The following is a 20,558-nucleotide window of genomic DNA, read 5'->3' on the forward strand; positions in this document are numbered from 1 at the left end:
ATTCGATGGCACTGCGATTATAATGCGTGTTTGCATTTAGGACGAGATTATTTCAAGAACCAGTCCTTTTATCCACTGGCCATATATAGAGTACAAGTTTATATTTCCGCAAATATTAACGATTACCTCTTCCTGGCTTGTTTTACAAGACATATTGTTCTGATACAAATTTAAAGCACTAGCTTCGCCCCGGGCTTCGCTCCCGTGGGAATTTCGGGATAAAAAGTACCCCAAGGTTTTATTCCACCCATGTACCAAATTTCATAACAATCTGTCCAGTAGATTTTTCGTCAAAGAGTAACAAACATACACACATACATCCTCACAAAGTTTCGCATTTATAATATTAGTACGATACTAAACGAGCTCGTTTGTCGTTGTTCTGCGCCTTTGTCACCTCATAATAAGCCAACACGACGTCTTTTGTCTTTCGATTTTTCAGATGCCTACCTACATTTTTACAGATACGGAAACATGAGGCGGCCTCTTAACCCGCTTCTACACAAAAGAACGACGCGAAGACTGATGTGCGATACATTCCAGCATCTGGGTCAATGCAAAGTAATGATCCTTCGAGCCGGATACTCACATTTCTAAGATATCAACGAGCGCTCTACTTCATGGAGAAAATAAAATGACGTCCTTTAAAACTTTCAAGTCGTTAATAAACTGGAAGAAATTTATGAAGAATTTACGTTAATTGATGGCCTTAAACTTTATTACGCTTCCTCTAACGAGCAAAGTCTTCTTTAGCTGAAAATTACTTTGAACAATTTCCTTCATGTGACATTGTGAAAAATAACTTTACATGGTATTGGATAGATTACGAATAAATAAAACAAAATTAAATGATAAGGATAATTTGATTTTCATTATTGAAAATGCATTAAATGACATTATTTGCCAACGCAGAGCTATAAATGACTTCGATTGGTAAACGCGTATTGCTCATAATAAAGACACATTCTAAGTTTAAAATACAAAACTTACTTATGAATTTGACCTTCTTTGGTTGCTTCGTCCTTGGTTTCCCGACGGGTTTCTTCACCGGCACGGTCCGCCGATGCGCTAAACAAAAATATTGGGACGTCAGCGGAGTCAAGATGGTGACACCGCCGCCTTTTGGAGTATCCTCATGCATTGCCTGATTACCTGCACGCTGTGTTCTATTCGTAATTCTAGCTGATTCCCAATACAATAATTCTATTATTGTTTGCATCGATGCCAAAGGTATATTGTGTTGTAGACTTATCCTTTATCATAAATTAAGCTGGTAAACCCTATTAAAGCTACGGTTTTAGAACGCAATTTTGCGATGTATCATAATATAGAAGATAATAATCATTATTACAGATTGTTTTGGAATTCCACAATAACGATTTATTTTACTAATAGGTTTTATTAACTACGCCAAATACTAAAAAGCATTTCTCTTTAGCTTACATAGCGTTTTACAAATACTCATTAAGTCAAAATGCTTGCAGTATTTTGAATAATTTTTCTATCACACAAAGTATCTTTCATATTTGCAAGAAAATGTAACCATTAAAATGTATACTTTAAACATACTAAAATTCATAAATACTTCTAATCAAATCTACTAGTTTCGTTATAACGCGTGATAAGGGTAGATATCGGTTTTTTGCATGTTCCAAATTAAAAAAAAAAGAATCCATCAATCATCCATTAATAAAAAACAAGATTCCTTAAAAAAAACCTTCTTACTTGAGTTCAAATTATGCTATTTTTTTTTATTATTGCAAAAAATCCATAACAAGGCCTAACTTCCATTTCCATTGAAGGTAACATTGAAGATAAACAGGCAAGAGACCTCGAAGGGTGCGACCCAAACATCATTAGACGCTCGCCCCAAGTCAATAGCATCGCAAATCGAAAACCGATTACGGCCGGCCAATTTGGACGGTCTAATATTTATTTGAAGTTTTCGATACGGACTAATGAATCGGCAATCGATGTTCGCGTGACCACCTGAAAGTATTGATTCCGATAGAGTTAGAAATATAGTAGGCGACAGGAATAATTGTGGACACGGTTAGAAACATAGATATTTCACAATGGCTGACATTTCACACAGTCCATTAGACAACAATAGCCTATCGATTACTTATCTACAGTACTTCTCGGAGTTCCAATCAGTAATTTAATCACATCTCAATCAATCGATATTTTGTGAAGGAGTTTAAACTCCTCGTGTGTGATCTCAGTCTCGTGTAGATATCAGCCAAATATTTAAATATTTGGCTGATATCTACACGAGACTGAGATCACGGCAACTAATAAACCAAACAAATATAATAAAAAAGTCTTTGTTGTATTAATAATTAAATCTAAATATTTTGCGTTCCGCAATTTTAATTATTCCATAGGATCACTTCATCTGTCTTTAAAGACCAATTAATTATAAATTCAACGTAAACTTTAATTGCGTGTTTATTACCAAAGGTGGTCTCAAATCATATTGTATAAGTTGGAATTTAACTTTTGCTTCGGCCTGCCAATAGTTGCGAGGTAATAAGTCTGCGACACGACGACGCGAGATGAGAGGCCGGTACGTGATCAGAATGGTGGATGAGAGAAATTTGCCGCAAATACAGCTAATCCCTCACGGCAAGGCTAAGCTCCAGTTTACACGGCAGACGATGCAGAGACAAGCCCTGTTGCCATCTGTTTTATCAAAATTTGGAACTGTAAATCTTCATAATAGAGAAGTTAATATTATTGAAATACTCTTACGTTTATGTTCAACTATGTAGTAATACAATGATTGAAACAAACTGCTTTTGCTAAAAAGTTGCATTTGCAATCGTATATTTTATTTTAAAAAAATTAAATACATAAAACTTCCAGTGCCACCATTGCAAATTCTTTAGCAAAATTATTATTATGTATTAAAGTATAAGCTTTTAATGTATCGACATGCCACATAAAGCTGGAATCATAAACATAATAACTGCATGCATCAGTTTTTAACAGTATACTAAATATATTATCTTTCTTCTTTATAAATTAACATTTCTTCCAAGAAAGCTTTCAAGGTTATAAACTTCGCAATTTATGGGAATATTTGTAGATGAAATACGTCTGACCGAAAAATAAAATACTATGTGGTATTAATAAAATGCAATACAATTGATAGGAAGATACATCATCAATTGATACGAAGAGTCTAACAAAGACATCGCTAACCTGTGCACGAAACGACAGATGCTTAATTCAAAATGCACGATCAAACTCTACTGAAAGCAATCCGGCTTGGCCTGTAAATGTAAAAGCAAACAAAGAAACATTAACTGAAAATCGAATATAAATGTTTGAAAAACGACGCTGTTACATGGTAGGGCGACCGGCAAAGCCCCTTCGGCGCCACACGATACAACATGAAAGCTGATAAAATATTTAGAGTTTGCCTTTAAAACCCGCGAGGGGAGAACTGAAAGCAAATTTACTACCACTGGGAATACGAATGTTGCCACGTAACAGTGTTTTAAATGTGGCGCAAATGAGATGGCGAGCTGATGCAGAAAACGAAGAGGGAGAATATCAATGCACCGCCGGGAATATTTCGCATCTCCATATTCCTTTGACGTTCTAATCAGGAACGTCATTAGTGAGATGACATCCACTTGAGTTTAGAAATGTTATAACTTGCAACTATTAATTGAGTTTATCTCTACGTTTTTCTTTGAATTCCAAATGCTATACAAGGTTCTTCTAATGCATCAAAGCATACGCTAGCTTTATAAACCTGCAATGCAGAAATACTTAGAAGAAACAAAAGCCGTTGTGTTCAATCTACCACGTAGCATACCTTTATGTGAAGCTATATTTGTGGACATAAGTGTACAAAAAATAACTACTGTTAACATCCACGGTGGGCGATCTATAAAAGTTTTGTCAATTAGTCATAAAAAAGCGAAACACGTTTGTACAAATCTAATACAACTAAATAAGATAACGACCATACCATACACAAAATAATATTATGTGCAATATTACATTACATTTTCTAAAGCCTTTAAAGATAAATTATGCTAAAATAAAGCCCATAAAAAATCCAGTTATCCCTTTCACGGTCGTCCTGACAGCACACTCGACTCGACCCTATAGAGAAAGAGGCTTACGTAAATTTAAACAAGCTAAACATGAAGAGGGAGGGTACGAAACCAATAACGATGGGTATATCCTGATGTAACTCCTGTTGCGTCCGAAAGCGAGGGATCCTAACTTGTTGAGTTCAATTTAATTCGAATGGTTGTAATCACCCCTGAACGATTACGTAATTTGTATTCCCTCAGCTCGGATGTCAAGTGTTATGTTAGTATTATACACTTGTCGCATGTACTTACACAGTATAATTTGATTGTAAAAGTAAGTCATTGTGCGTTGTAGAGGGAATGGTACGGATCTGTAAGCTGGATTCTATAATAGAAATTAAATAACAAATAGTTTCGATAGTACAACGAAATAATGTTACGCAATTTTATTGTCATATCTACCAAAATCATTTAAACAGAAAAGCACAATAAAATATTAACAGATAAGAAATAGTTCACTATGTTCGCGTGTTTAGGCCTAATAAAGGTGTAGTTTTCTACTTGTTACTAAATAACTATAATCGAAAATTAAGTCAAAAACCATTACCAAATAAGTGAAGAGATAAGTGTTATGTAATGGCTAAGTGTAATGACAGTAGATCAAGATAAGTGTCAAACTCAATCCAGACGAAAGCAGGTATGTTTTGACTGCGCAAAATGGTGGACGCATATGGTGATATCACGATGAACAAAATGGTGGACATAATGCAGTATAATGTTTAATCAATACCCCTACAGCACACACAGAACAGCAGGCACATCACGGAATAATCTACACACAGCAGCTCAGGGGTAACCTAGGAAAAGATCTATCTGTCGACTACCATTCGGCATTCTGGCTAAACAACTAGCAGGAAGACACCATGTTACTATAAGAATTCAAGACTTGTGCAAGCAGGAGCAAATAAATACCATTATATTACATTCTATACATATTCCGGTCAAAAATAAACTTTTCAACCACAAGATCAACTTTCCAATATTGCACTCATTATAAACTTCATCATTTTCTAAGTTTTATGCGTATCGTAAATAAGTATTTACTTTACAGAAATTTCACCTTCCATCTCCTTCCCGAAGCCACGTGTTTTATGACATAATTTTCATTCAACCGGCCGGCACCCGGTGACGTGCCGGCCGGTCTGTCGAAATACCGGTAAAGTAATTATAAATATCTGAACAAAACCTTAAACAATTCCTACAAATTTTCGAGACCTTAGGATTTGCATACAGAGTTCCCCAACTAAAAACTCATCATCAACTTCAGCTCAACATTGAATTGAGAACATGCTTTTCAGTAATTGACATAATCGTAAACACATCGATTTTAAAGTTATTCAAAAGATAGTCAAAATTACAAGAAATCCTGATCAGGCAACACAATCATTGGGCGTTTGACTCTGTAGTAAAAAAGGCCACGGCATCACCAGTAAATTTTGAGAAAAGTGGGTAGAATTTGACGTCCGCTGGAGCAACTGTCCCAACCTGCGGGTAATACTGGTGCTCGGCATGAGTGGCAGAAGCACTGCATCACCGAATCCCGAACCAGTCCTATCAGCATGATGGCAGATTCAAATTGACTATCTAACGAAGTTGACGGAGTCGCGTCGCGGCACCGGCGTACTGCGCGACTCTCGCCCGGAAACTGACTTGTTGGGGGGGAGGGTTCTGGTCGATAGCCGCACCCCTCGTCCCGCATCCCCGCCCTGCGGACCCACCCCCGTGCACCCCTTGCGCGCTACCGTCCCTAACTTGATAACCCGCACAAGAAAATAAGCCCACCAAATGGAAAAATAATGTCATTCACGTCGTCTATTACTTTATGTCAGTTTTCCTGTGCCGATGATGTGTAATATTTACATTATAATACCTTCTCGTCTTTCTTTATTATATCCTGACTTTTCTGACACAAATAATTACGTCATGTTCCGTCTGAAAGATCTCAACCATATCTCAATGAAATTATAAATACTTTGTTTAAAACTTTGTAATCTAAAGTAGAGGTTACCTACAAGTATTGAGTCTTGCGTAAAGTTTCCCCTAGCAACTACGAGGGTCATGAGTTGAGGAAGACAAACTAATTTAAGAGCAGGCCAGACTCGCGTGGGTCTCGACGGGCTCTTCGGTCATAAAAAGCGGAGGTATGGAGGGGCGGCGGGCGACTACGTCGAGGGTGCGGGGAGGTACCATGCGGAGGTTCCACCGCCGTCTCGGCGCCGCCACCCGCAGCCAATTAACAACCGGCAACGCCACACTGAATTTGTTTCGCCACTCGAATTGCTTCCGATTGATTTCCTTTTCTCGAAATCCATCATCGATGTAATCTCACTCAACACCTTGAAATCTGAATTACCAGCTTATGCTAAAAGATTTTTCCTGTGGGATGATAGGGAATCTTCATAATTATCTGAGGCACGGATAGCTAAATATTTAAGATAACTATCACTATACGATTACTATACTATACGATTGATGAAATAAATACATGATTCCAACATAACGTGTTAAAAAACTGACTGCAGCATGGCTATGGTGTCGTAACCTCGTGCACCGGTTACAGTGGCCGTGGTGCGCCAGCGGATCGATGCCGGCCAACAACCCCAAGGACTACCCCTTACGATAATAACTGGGAATTCCAGGAGTGAAGCATGAGCCGCTGGTGCAAGTCCTGATAGGAAATACCACGTCAGGCGGCGGCCGCCCGACTGTCGACCATGTTTCTACGAGAACTATTTAAAAATAAAGTAAACGTAAAACTGTACGTAAGTTAGAAGAAATTTGTATTTGTCCCTGGAAGTCAATATTATAGATCATATCTAAAGAATGATAAAATGGTGAACTGAACAAAGAGTTTGTCGGTATCGGTACATCTTAATATTGGGTTGAAGTGACTAATAGTGTGTCGTCTCATTTATTTGTTAAAATTAATGTTGGCTGTAAATTATTTCCGCATTTAGTAAATGGCGCAACGCCAATTTTAATCCAAGAGAAACAAAATCCATTAGCAGTTTTGTGGATTGTTTTATTGAATATGGCTAGAGTTAATGGCGCCCAACGTGGCACCATTTTTTAATACATACTTAGATTTTTAAAATAAATTAAGATAAATTGCACAATCTTGTTTAGAATCTGTGTGATTTAAAAGTACCAGTACCTCGTAATATTGATTTGTAAAACAATACAAAGCTGGCGCCCAAAGTTGCGAACATTTAAAACACATTTTTATGGTTCATAGTACTCTTTAGATCTATTGGATTTTATATACTTTTCCTTAAACCTTCTTTACTGAAATAAGTTTAATAGAACGTTCGAAAAAGAAATGCGAATGACTTATCTTATTGTTTGTTTTTGGTGTTTGTGGGTATTAGTAACAACGGCGCAACCTGAATTCAAATGTAAATACCCATGAGACAGCCAAATAATAATAGTCATTAAAGATAAAAAAAAAATAAAAATTCTCCGTCATCCAATGACGTGTCTCGTACAGATATGAAAGTAATTATATATATATATCCTGTTTTTGTAGCGGCAACAAGTTGAGTCACGTGCCGGGTGGATTTCGTCGGGAATATAATTTGGAGGCAGCGGCGCGCGTCCGCCTGCCACGGCAGTCGTATCGATTTTGACTTGTTTCAGTCTTTGTTTAAACATCAGTGAGTGTTGCCTAACATCCTTACACAAGCCAAGTGGACGTATTAATTTGGAGTATAGAAATTCAAAGTATATTCTTATATTTTTGGAAAAAAAATTATAATATGTATTTTATCTATTCTTATTTAAGAGCCATGCTCTAGTAGCTCAGAAAAGAGGTGTGTTAATTTCAAAAAGAGTTTGAATGTTGATTGTATTAAAGTTTCAATCTAAACTTAACTCAAAGTTTCTTGACAAGAAAACAAGCATCTATATTAAATTCCGAGCATATTATTTATAAAAAATATATTTAGAAAATCTACCTGAACAGAATATTAAAGAAATGTGTAAAAATATATTCAAAAGTCGATCCAAGCAGACTGAAGATTGCGTTAGAAAGCGTACAATATAAATCGAGAAACTAATTTACTCTGGAGCTTTGTTAGTGCTTAAAAAAACTTTTCTACGTCTCTTGAGTCTAGCTAGTCAATTTAACACTGCATATAAATCAGGATATTCCCACAGAAGTGAGCAATTAAGTAAAAACATCGAATATGTAACATTAGCAATCCAAATTCATTGTAATTTCACCTCGATTACAGCCTCATAGAGATCAAGACAAGGTAACTAACAAGGTAAGGTATCATGCTGTTGACTGTACCTATCGATAATTTGAATTTATAGTCCAATGTTCGTCGTAAAAACAAACTGTTACCGACAGTGGATGGAGAATTTATTCCATGTTACCGTACTAGTATAAGTTAGTCCACATTTACCTACGAAATTACTCTATGTAATACGTAAAAAACATGCGTCATTATTTATTTTTTCTTTCGATCTTGTTTTCTCTTTTGAGAATTCGCTTTACACATCTTTTACACACACATATATATCAAAAAGATAATCATTTTCAAATTTGCCACTTTGTCTTTCATTCCCTTTCCTCAGATTTATTTTATGAAATCCTTATCTAACTTAAGATATGATTTCTTTATTTATTAATTACAATTATACCTTCTTCTGTCCCATTTTCCTATTTTATATGGCATACATCTACACCATTATCAAATACAACATCTGGTACTAACTGTGTAATTGCGGCTCGTCTCGCAAGAATTAGGCCTTCACAATTTTCCACAGCGCTTCAAATTACATTCCCCTTATTTAATTAAGTAATTAATTTGGAACACTCAACCTCTACATATTTCGGATGTTAGTGTGACGGAGGGTAGCCCGCCAATAGAATTTCCGGTATCAAAATCAAATCATTTATTCAGAAATTAGGCCTGCACAGGCACTTTTTCACGTCATATTCTAAATTAAATGATGTTTACCAAACTACAAACTACTAGCATTTCGGAACGACCACTGCTGAGAAGAAATGCCGAAAGAAACTCATTCAAACAGTGTTGGTCCCTATTATGCCAGAAGGGCTTACCATTTTTTAAATATAAATTTATGTATAATTTTTTATCAGTAATATAACAATGTAAGTACACAATAAAGTACATGGTCAAAAGGTATATTGAAACATATTATGATTGTGATCAAGTGCTGATGAAACGAAAATATATATACCTATATATATGTATAATTAACCAAACAAAAAAAAGCTTTTAATAAAAGATCGAGCTGACCAGTTCTCCCGGCAGCACCCGTTCACGAGTTGACGCGTGAGTCAGCCATCGCGAAGCTCAACCACGATAGAGGGAACCTCCCGACCCGATCCACGACGCCGCTACCGGTTTGACCATTTGAGTGTGCATGACATACTCGATCTCCATAATCTAACTATATACGTATACTTAGTTTGTATATTTTATAATATGATTTGGTTTTATTATCACTTGAATTGGTTTTTGCATGTGGTGAGACTGCGGAAAACTTTATCTGAACTTAAGTAATAACTACTTTATAGATATTATTTTGATCTAATAAATCTTTCTTTCTTTATTTTCTTGTGTCATGGCTCCAAATTCAATTTCAAAATTTAAATTCAAATCATTTATACCTTCACAGGCACTTTTTCTCGTCAATATTTATAGTTATTTCTCACAAGCTACAAACTACTATTACTACCAAACCTAAACTACCATTGTTCGATAAAACGATGATACACATAAATCATTTCACATGATAGACAAGGCTTGACACATCCATCAAACATCGTTTCCTAGTTTTAAAATGGTGTCTACTTTTATAATCTTTCAAAGAGAATTTTAATACTGAAGTGTTCGGTCCTTCACGTCGAAATGTGTATTAATTTATTAAAAGCACGTACGGGATAAGTAATCAGAGTTCAGAAGTCGCGTCATTAATATTGACTAAGGGCTTAGAATTTATTCACAGATTTCTCCTTTTTTCTTTCTTATCTTCAAATTATCTGATCGAAGGATCAGTAGCTGCAAAGAGTCAGTGGCATGTAGTTCTAGGAATATGGAATGGTTACACAAATGCGGCAATCCTATCCATATCTTGTCTTTAAAAAAACAGTAAAATCATTCGGTACTCACAAAGGAGGCTGTTCGTAGCATCGTAGAGCGGAATCTCCAAATTTAAAGGTTTATTGTTACGCAGACTCCGACCTCCAGGCATCACTGCCTAGAAAAAAACTGGGAACACGCGAGGATGAGAGAGAGAGTCAAAAGTTAAAAGCAAAATAACATTTATTAGAAAAATATTTTACTCAGTGCTGGAGGTTGAAAACCTCAAGGAGTTTTAAACATTTTTTTTATAATTTTTTCTTTTGAAGGCAACGATATCTTCAATAGTTTGATAATATTTACATGTTGTAGTGAAATTTATTATAAAAGTTTCGTTATTTATTAATTCTTTTGCGTACATACATACATGATCTTTCCGTGTATCTACATTGTATTAGTCTAAATGGATTTCAATTCGTAAATCCACGTTCTTCAGACAGAAGTAGCCCCTAGCTCAGTAGTAAGAACTATAAAAATTTGAGTGTTTTCGATTGGCCAGATGGCTATTACTCAGCCATATTCGGCCGCCGACATCTGACGCGAGTTAGCGAACTTCTACACCGTTCCCGAATATTGAAGCCATATGACAGGTCTTAAGTAATATTATTGAGATCGGGCAATAAATATTCTTAATATTACTTTAGATATTTTGGTCAGCAATAGCATTAAAGAAGCCACAATTAGTAGCTCCGAACATCTAGTTGCGTTTTGGTATCTGCCGATCTGCTGATCTGCCGATGTGATGGTACATGTTACTCACTTTGTTAATTAAAGTATTTATAGAATTTAATAGACACCAATGAAGTTGAAAACATTCATCGAGATAATCTTAACTTTAATATTATATCTAAATGTGAAAGTAATTTGGTTTGTTACCTCTTCAAGCTTTTTTTACTTATCCAATATTCTTGAAATTTTGCATACATGTTAGTTTGAAGTATGTACCTTTTATCCCGGAAAAATAACTGTTCCCGTGGGACATTTCCGCGAGCGAAGCCGGGGTCAAAAACTAGTTTAGGTACTTGATAGCGTTCGATAAAAATATTCTAGATACTTTTTTTGGTTGGTAAAAATATTGTCTAAACTGTTTTTTTTAACCCAAGAACTTGCTATTTAAATCGATAAAGTTACATGACAACTCAATTTTGTTCAGCCAACATCGATATGATTTAAATATAACCCCAAATGATACTCGTGGAGGAATATTAAACCGATTCCATAAATTTCGGTATCGATTTCAGCAATCGGGTGCATATCGATGTAGTCTGTATCGAGGGCTATCTAGAGGGCTGGGGAGGTCGTAATTGCTCTGATAATACGGTGCTCGTGTAGTTATTATATTTTTCCCTAGTATGTAATGTTTTCATCGGCATCATTTCATTTTGATATCTTTTGATTAGTATTCGTTAATGTCTAGCGTGTAGTGGTAATGAAAATAAGTATATTGATCTTCCAAAAGAACAAATCGTAATTTAACATGTTAAAGACAATCGGCGGCAATCTTATCTGTCATTAAGTGAAAAAATATTTAAACTAAGAACACATTGTAATTTAATATTTTATTAGTGGCCAGTGTTTTAACATAAATCCTGGACAGAAACCTTTTCACATTATCTTGATTCCTAATTATTCCTAAGTATATCTGTATAGTTTATGACTTAGACAATATTACAAGGAAAGAAACAAGATTTCAAGACTAGTCAATGGAGAAGAATGGAGAAAATAAAAAAGTCGACGAGGAGACATTTTCTCACGGGGAAAAATAAACTTTCAACTGAATTGAGTTACTTGAGACCGACAAAAGGTTTTCACAAATCACCTAAAGCCAACCCGGGTCACTGCTGCCGAGTCAATGCCTTCCCGGGCCGAAGGTGTCGAAGGTGTATTAGAAATTATTACACAAAATCCCCGGCTCAAGTGTAATATCACCAGGCTGACCCCAATTCTGGACGAATTTTGCGGATCTTACGATGTAGTCACGGTGACATAAGAACAGCGGATCAAGTTCCACTTTGGAATCAAACTCGAGATCAGTCTTCTTTTCGTGTTGAAACAGTAGGCAAATTAGTTGGGACTAGTTACCACAGCACAGTAGCCACACCTTTATTTTCATAAAGGTTCTTCAAGGTATATTAGAAAAGGCAGTCTGGACGCGACAAAAATATGAGCCACGGACTCCATCGTTCTCGGTTTTCACGGTCAATACCATCCCGGAGTCTGTTCAAAGCTTTCCAAACTGACCAGGGAGATCACCACCCGATGGGAGTTTCTCGTGTAGCAAAAATCACGCGGTGATTAAGAATCACCGCTTTAAGAAAGGAGATTAAGAAATCGCTTCCGCTCGACACTATGGCCGAGCCACCAGGAGTCTCCCCAGCCCACGGCTGCCACCCGCGAACGCTGTAAAGGGAATGACACACGCACGGATCGATCAAGGCCAGACGCCCGCACCGCGTTTGTCTGGCCCGCACACGTTCCTTTATCCTGTACCTTAAGCCATATGTACAGACAGACTAGGTACAGGTTGAGATGAGCCAGATAAAACTAATCCACTATCTATTTTACTATCCCAGATGGGTATCTTCCCTCGATTGTAGTCCATCTGCATTCTACGTATTGGTACGAAGTTGCCTGCGACCAATCACCATTCCACAAGCACAAGCATTATAGAAAATTGAGACGATTTATATTTTTCTGCTATTGCTGTTGACAGCATGAGTTCCAGTAGTTATATCTTTAGTACCTCAGATCTAAGCATATCTTCATAGCTCAACTGACGATCCAAATGCAGTTTTAGAGAGATGCAGAGGATTTGTCATAAAAGTGCAGAGAAGTACATTTTTGGAACACGAGTTGTTATGGAATCACATATAATTTTGAAAGTTTCGTACAGTGCATTGTTTTATTGTGAGCTATGCGACAATATTAAACAATGTACAATAATTGTTCGAAACTTGTTGACTTATATTGACCATACCTTGTACGTGCAACTTTAGCCTTCGAAGTACAAAGGGATGGCAAACCAGTTTCATTTCCGCGTCGATGGAGCGAAGGTTTGTATTAATACACAAGGTTCTTTTAAAAAGTCATTCAGGGTATCTGGAAGTCGATAGACTTAAATCATATTCTTCACTTCGATGCAGAAAAGGATGGAAACTCAGATCCCTTTCCGCGTAGACTGCCAAGGTTTTCCACATAATAAACTATAGCATTTTAAAAGTATGATATACCTACTTGGAACTTCACAGTTCCTGATTCCGCTTAAACGTAAATCTTACTACTTTATATATAAAATATTGCGCGGGGATTCGCTCCCGTGAGAATTTTGAGAAAAAATAAAGCCTATAGCAATCTTGGATAATGTACCTTTCTAAAGGTGAAATAATTTTTGAAATCGGTTTGGTAGTTTCGGAGATTACCCGCCTCAAACATACAAACTCACAAACGCTTACCTCTTTATAATGATATATAGTATAGATAATATTTATAAAATAAAAGAGACAATAAATATTCATAATCCAGAGAGGGGTCAATACCCGAATGAACAATAACAAAGTTGATTCAGAAGTAATTTAATCGCAATGGACAAAAAGTAGTTGAGTGCGTAATTATGATCAAGGATGTGAAATAATCTAACTCAAATTTCGGCCATCACTATTTTGATAATAAAGTTGCTTTTGCTGACTATTTCATTGAGGATCTCTATCTATGGTGAATCTCTGTGATTGCTTTGATATAATAAACAACAATTTACTCGGAATTTTTGTAAGGAAAAGAGGATTAGTGTTTGAAAAATGTATTGACCCCAAGATAGAGTATATTCAAGAACGTATCTGAAATAACTAGCCCAGTGAGTGTTGGACCACGCGAAAGTTAGGATACTGAAATTATGTACAATAACGTAGATATTACATTACCTCCAGATTTACATAACTATGACTGAGAAAATAGTACATATCGACACTAAAATAGGCGATGCCGTGATGGTAAGCTCACAAAACAATAACAAATCTATTGTTACAGATAACAGGGACACGGCCGAAGAGTCGCAGACCGCAGGGGTCAACCAACTGGTGGAACTCGACACCAGAAGCCGTATTATACCGTATCGCGAACATCCGTGGCGCGGATTGGATTTAGATTTGTGTTAGTATTTGTATGTTACATCACCACCACCACCTTTTTATAATTATCTATATATTTTCTTGACATGTTTATTGCATATATTTTGACATTTACTTGTAAAACATATATGTGATTTGTGATCTTCAAGTGTCTGAAAGTAACATAGGTATCTATTATATTAGATTATGGAGATCGAGTATGTCATGCACACTCAAATGGTCAAACCGGTAGCGGTGTCGTGGATCGGGTCGGGAGGTTCCCTCTATCGTGGTTGAGCTTCGCGATGGCTGACTCACGCGTCAACTCGTGAACGGGTGCTGCCGGGGGAACTGGACAGCTCGATCTTTTATAAAAAGTTTTTTTTTGTTTGGTTAATTGTACATATATGTATATATATTCCTTTCATCAGCACTTGATCACAATCATAATATGTATCAGTATACCTTTTGACCATGTACTTTATTGTGTACTTACATTGTTATATTACTGATAAAAATTATACATAAATTTATATTTAAAAAATGGTAAGCCCTTCTGGCATAATAGGGACCAACACTGTTTGAATGACTTTCATTCGGCATTTCTTCTCAGCAGTGGTCGTTCCGAGATGCTAGTAGTTTGTAGCTTTAGTAAACATCATTTAATTTAGAATATGACGTGAAAAAGTGCTAATAGTGAAGGCCTAATTTCTGAATAAATGATTTGATTTTGATTTCGAATTTTTGTAAAGATTCCTATTGTTGTACAGGCAAATTGTTTCAAAGACTGATGTACGATGTAAGCAAAGTATGATGCAAGGATAAATCTGCCCGAACTCCGATCTATCTGTTGGATTTTTAAAGTCATCTTTCCAATAGAATGGAGCTCTAATGAAAATGATCAAATCATATCTATATCATCGACAATATCATCCGCCAATATCATATGAATATCTGGCGTTTTGAATTCGTCTATTATTGCTAGAATCTGGCGTTTGTCGATTGTGATTACCTCCTATCTCCTATGAGTATCCTTCTAGCATCTGGTATTCACCAGATGCTAGGAAGATACAGTTCCTTATAGAATACTTTTTCCATGAACACATGCTATCAATGATTTTACCAGAACCTATCAAGAATTGACAATATACCTTCATAACCATGACCTCTCTCTACGGTAAGACTGGGAGTAAGAAATTACCCAAACACACAAGTTCTGGCGTAATCAAAATAAACAAAGACAAAACGAAGTCGTCAGTCTGAATAATGCGATAAAGCAATTAAGGGGAGGTGATTCAGGCTCGTCAAGCCTTTCTAATAAGAATTAGAAAGCCATCGCTCTTGGGGTGGCGGCCCTCACATCCCCCGAGAATAGGAAAGCCACATGCATTTTTATTCCTATGCCAAAAAGGTATTGTGCATCGAAGGCCGTCAAGGCACGTCTTGCACTTTTAACAAGGAGTAGCTTTGATCCAGCTGCATCCAGGATATTGTTATAGACGGTAAACACCCATAAATTCAAAATTATCTCAAAAAGATCAAAACATTTACGAGCAACATTTGGACAATATCCGTATCTGGATTGGCTGAAGACTATTACTTCTCTTTCTTTTCTATTTTAATTCTCTCTTAATCTATGCAATTGCGTCAATTTTTTCATACTGCTCATAAGTTCCTCTATGGTGTAGGAAAAGGGGCTGCTCCTTTTCCAATATATGATACCTATGAAAAAAGTAGCCCCTTTTGATATGAAATAATAAGCTCTGATAAACTTCAAAAAGTTGAGCCTTGCAACAAATCTATCTTAATTGACATAATAAATATTTTGTTTCAATTTACAAAGACTTCTTATATTTATCCGTCCTTCTTACGCATTCATTGTATAAATATTAACTACGCATTTGATTGTGTTATCAGACAAGTACATTGCACCTTTGTGCCTATTAGTAGAACAATTGTAATAATGTTTTATTTATTTCTTACCGATATAGGAGTTTAATCTAAAAGTGGACATTATATTATAAGGAAACATGGTGCAAAAAGTTATGAGGACCGATATCAAATAATAAGGATTTTTGCATGAAATGATAAAATAAATAAAGTTCGCTTGTTCTGGTCTTAGGGGTGTACACTTGGTGTTCGATCAAACGATCGTTTGCGATTGTGTAAGACCTGGAAATAATTGACGAAACGAATTTCAATTACGTGAGCACCAAGCTCCTGGTGTTCAGATGTTCAAGACAGATGTTCGTATCACACCGAGTACATACATACATACATACATTTTGAATGAATATAGGCATACCGTACGACATACGGCGCCTATAGTCATTCAAAATGTATTGAGAATGGAATAATGTGATGATCCATTTGTACAGCTAACTGCACTGTTGATAATGTCAGCGAGGTCGTTTAACTCAGCCATAACATGTGGATGACTAGTAATTTAACGTCATCGTGTACAATAACAGGGTAAATAAACTTTAACCCCGAGGGAAGGAAGGAATACATATATGTGGAATACACCTGAGTATTTTATACAGAAGCGGTGGTAGTGTAATGGTTAAGACCGCCTGTGGATCGAAAGGTCGCAGGTTCGAATCCTACTCTTGCCACATGAATTTGTATACCAATCTGACTCGTATAGTAGGATCGTGAGGAAACCTGCACACTGGTTGATTATTAACTTGTGTGTGAAATGGAGAAGGCAATGGCAAACCATTCCATTGATAGTGCCATGAAAATTGTTGTGTGTGTTTCATTACACGTAATGACCACGACCCTCAATTATGAGAAATACGACTATGAAGAATGAAGAATGAAGATTTTATACATATAAAAAACTTGATACCTCTACGCGTTCTTGAGAAAATGGTTCTGGGACAAACGAACAGATACCCAGAGGGACAGCGAAGTGGTTTTATATGTTTACACTATTTCAGGCAGAAAGCCCAAAAAATACTCCCATGTACCTTGAAAACATAAACAGAACTATTTCTTGCGAAGTCGTGTACCAGAAATAAATAAAAAAGACTTGAACACAGTATAACCTCCGATCCGACGCCCAACGACTGCGGAAGAAACCGGGAAAACGCGCTTGCATTTCACTTATCACTATAGAGTAGATTCGAAGTGAGACACAGCGGACCAATCACATTGCGGTGCGCAGTGTGGTCGTCGTTCCATCACAATGGCGCACTGTGTTTGGTTAGCTGCGTCTCACTGCGAATCGACTCGATGGTGAGAAATAGGTGAGGTGTTAGAGACAGTTGAACGTAATTTTAATCACGTCCAAGCGGTGCCACGCAGTCCGGACGGCGACCATTAATCTGGCCATTCCACTAGCTATTAATCCTAAGGCACCTTTAGGAACGTTTTACTGTCCCAAGGGAATTTTTATAGTCGGTTCTCAGAACTGACGCTACTGAGGCTTCATGTTTGTTTAGTTAGACATTGGATATTTGTTAAAAGGTACACCTTTTACCCGCAGAAATGTTGATTGAACTGGTGATTTAATCTAATCGTAATGAAAATCGATAAAAAAGAGGCAAGAACAAAACCTTTAAGAACTTTCAATTCGCTTACTTTCTTGAAAAAGTAACAGATAATCTAAATGTAATATTTATGTATATACATAGGTATAATAAAACTGTAAGTGGGCTATGTCTGTATATAGGAGATATTAAAGAAAAAATAATATGGGAGGTCTTTATGGGACTAATAGAAGCCAATACCATTTTTTGCCCAAACACATCAACCCAATTCATATGGCGCTTAATTTATCTGTCATATACATATTAAGCCCTTTATTACCACTTTGTGATAAAACAAAGTCGGAAAACAGTGCTTAAATCTGCAAACTTCTACCTAAAACCTAGCACAGCCATCGATTCCTGACGATAGCATTTGGACTGGGCCCAAAATGTACTGCTCATCGCGCATGACCCGGCATCGGGTGAATAACAATGTATGTAGCTATTTACAATATTATAAAACAAAGTCTTATGCCACATCTGTCCGTCTGTCTGTTCGCGATAAACTCAAATATTACTGCACAGGTTTTTCAGGTCTGAGGAAGGTTTAAATGTATAATTTATTATGTTTCTACAAGACCAAAGCCGGGACGGAGCACTAGTATATTTGTATGTTCTATCAAGGCATGAAAGATAGGCTCAATAATCTAAATCCTAGAATCATCCTAAATAATATTATAAAAGCGATTCATTTTGCATACATGTAGTTTGAATTATGGAGAAGGAGATAGGGAATCTTTTATCCCGGAAAAATGTTCCAGTGGGAAACACGCGGGCGAAGTCGCAGGCGAAACCTAGTTATAAATAAGTTGTTTGGATATATAGCTGGTTTATGATGCTGACTCTACCGCATTCGCATTGTCATTAGTTGGACAATGAAAAACGCGAATTATTAGATCCAGTTTTACACTTCCATTAGTTAGTATGGCCAATTCCACATACATACTTATACGAGAATATATGCCTAGTGAGCTGCCCTCATTGATAAGCGAATACTTGGATTTTTTACAGATTCAATTTCAGAAGGTGGGACCGACGAATTAGTTTTTATTATGAAGTTCGCCTCCTATTCGGTAATTTTAATAGGATTTTCTGTGAAAGTTTTTAATTTAAAATTGTGCCAATAAGAACTGGGATTTCTAAAGTCGTCTAATTTCACATAATAGCTCAAACCATAACCAGCTTTTTACTGCAAAAAGCCACGGGCAACAGCTAGTATAATATAAAAGCTAGATAACAGCTTAAGAATACTATAAATTCAATAGCTGCAATAGTTTGCATAGCATGCCGCACAGATGTTGCCGTGGAAGTTTGATGACCTGCATTGTCTTGGTAACACGCGATGTCTTAGTAGAGGCACACGACGTAAACTTATATGTTAACCTCAAGTAGATAGCTCTAATCTGGTAAATGAGGAGAGAAAAAGCTAGAAAAATTTCTAGACTTTTCTGAAGGGTTTCTGAAGGATTTCTGAATGATTTCTGAGTCGAATTTAATTCAATAATTTCTGTTTATTCAATACGGGATTTCATCTCAGCAGAGGTACTTTAGAGAGAAAAATACCAACCATATCGAAATGAGAAAGTAGACAAAAAGTATAGGACAAAAAAACACCAAACGAACTTCGCTAAATCCCCGTTGCACATGTCAGTTACCAGGTTTTGCATTGAAGCCGTGTGGGTGCGCCCACGCAGGTCTTGCCTTTTCTGGAAGACAAGCTTTCGTCGGGACCATAGAAAGCAGTGTAGGAGGACAGGCGTACAGTCCGATTGTACGCTATTCGACATACGATGCTCAATTAGAATGATCGATTATCATGAATTCGGTGACAGTTGCAAGGATTAGTCATACGGAATAGTTTTATAAACGGTAAACACGTGATTTACGGATCAGCTGATTTGTAAAACAGAGCAGAGAAAATAGTGTCTTTTTTTATTGACGTAGGGGACGTAGATAACTCGATATCTAAATAGGTTTGCCAACTTCTTTCTTTACACTGTTTCATCAATGATCTTTCTCACTGACACTCTCGTAAATTACGGAGATTGTTTGAGAAAATTATGCCAATGCGTAAGAATGTTTTTCGTCGTTTAACCGAAGAAAGTTACCATAGTGTTAATAATAAATAATTTATGTCAATTAAAGGTATAAAGAGGGATGTCTTCGGTAAACAAACTCCACGTAAAATATTATGCTTGTCCATACATATAGAGAAGCTGAAAATAATAATAATGATATGCATATGTTGATCTGTGATGTGGTTTAACTGTAAAAAAATCAATGTAAACCTATAAAAAAGTACGTCTATGTCTGTGCCAAATTTCATCAAAATCGGTTAAGTACTTTTTATTCATTACATATAATATTAGTATGGAAGAATGGAGCTGTATAGTATTTCAAACGATAAAACTTCTTTCACTATATTGTTATTGGATAAAACAAAAGACAGACACTCAAAGAAGCCAAATCAAACTCAATTTGATTAAACCCTTTGAGTCAATCACTTTTTTTTTGCGTCTCGTTTACCTAATCAACTAGGCCCTTCCCAACTACAGAAGAAATTCGGAACTTTCGTAGTCTTAACTAGTGGGTTTTTATCACGGGTTAATTATTCCCAATTTCTATGGTCATTTTGTATTTATTTATTGGCGTAATCCTAACTAACATTATAAAAGCGAAAGTAAGTTTGTTTGT

The 20,558-nt window shown here is 36.4% G+C and overlaps 1 protein-coding gene across 5 annotated transcripts in view; it reads right to left on the reverse strand.

The window, feature by feature from the left end:
• The window catches only part of stai (stathmin), a 37,148-nt gene that overhangs the window by 11,014 nt on the left and 5,576 nt on the right, over positions 1–20,558 (reverse strand). Inside the window, exons 1-2 of one of the 5 annotated variants that reach the window (XM_053752565.2) lie at positions 5,601–5,764; positions 991–1,068 (exon numbers count right to left, since the gene is read on the reverse strand). The exons of 2 other annotated variants lie outside the window; for them this stretch is intronic. In XM_053752565.2, the coding sequence (XP_053608540.1) occupies positions 991–1,068; positions 5,601–5,676 (154 nt within the window). In that variant the 5' untranslated portion in view covers positions 5,677–5,764. Of the gene's footprint in view, positions 1–990; positions 1,069–5,600; positions 5,765–20,558 lie in introns of those variants that run through there. 2 more of the 5 variants (XM_053751735.2, XM_053753358.2) reach the window with 2 other exon arrangements.

This window comes from Plodia interpunctella, chromosome 1 (assembly GCF_027563975.2).
Source record: "Plodia interpunctella isolate USDA-ARS_2022_Savannah chromosome 1, ilPloInte3.2, whole genome shotgun sequence".
NCBI classification, from domain to species: Eukaryota; Metazoa; Arthropoda; class Insecta; order Lepidoptera; family Pyralidae; genus Plodia; species Plodia interpunctella.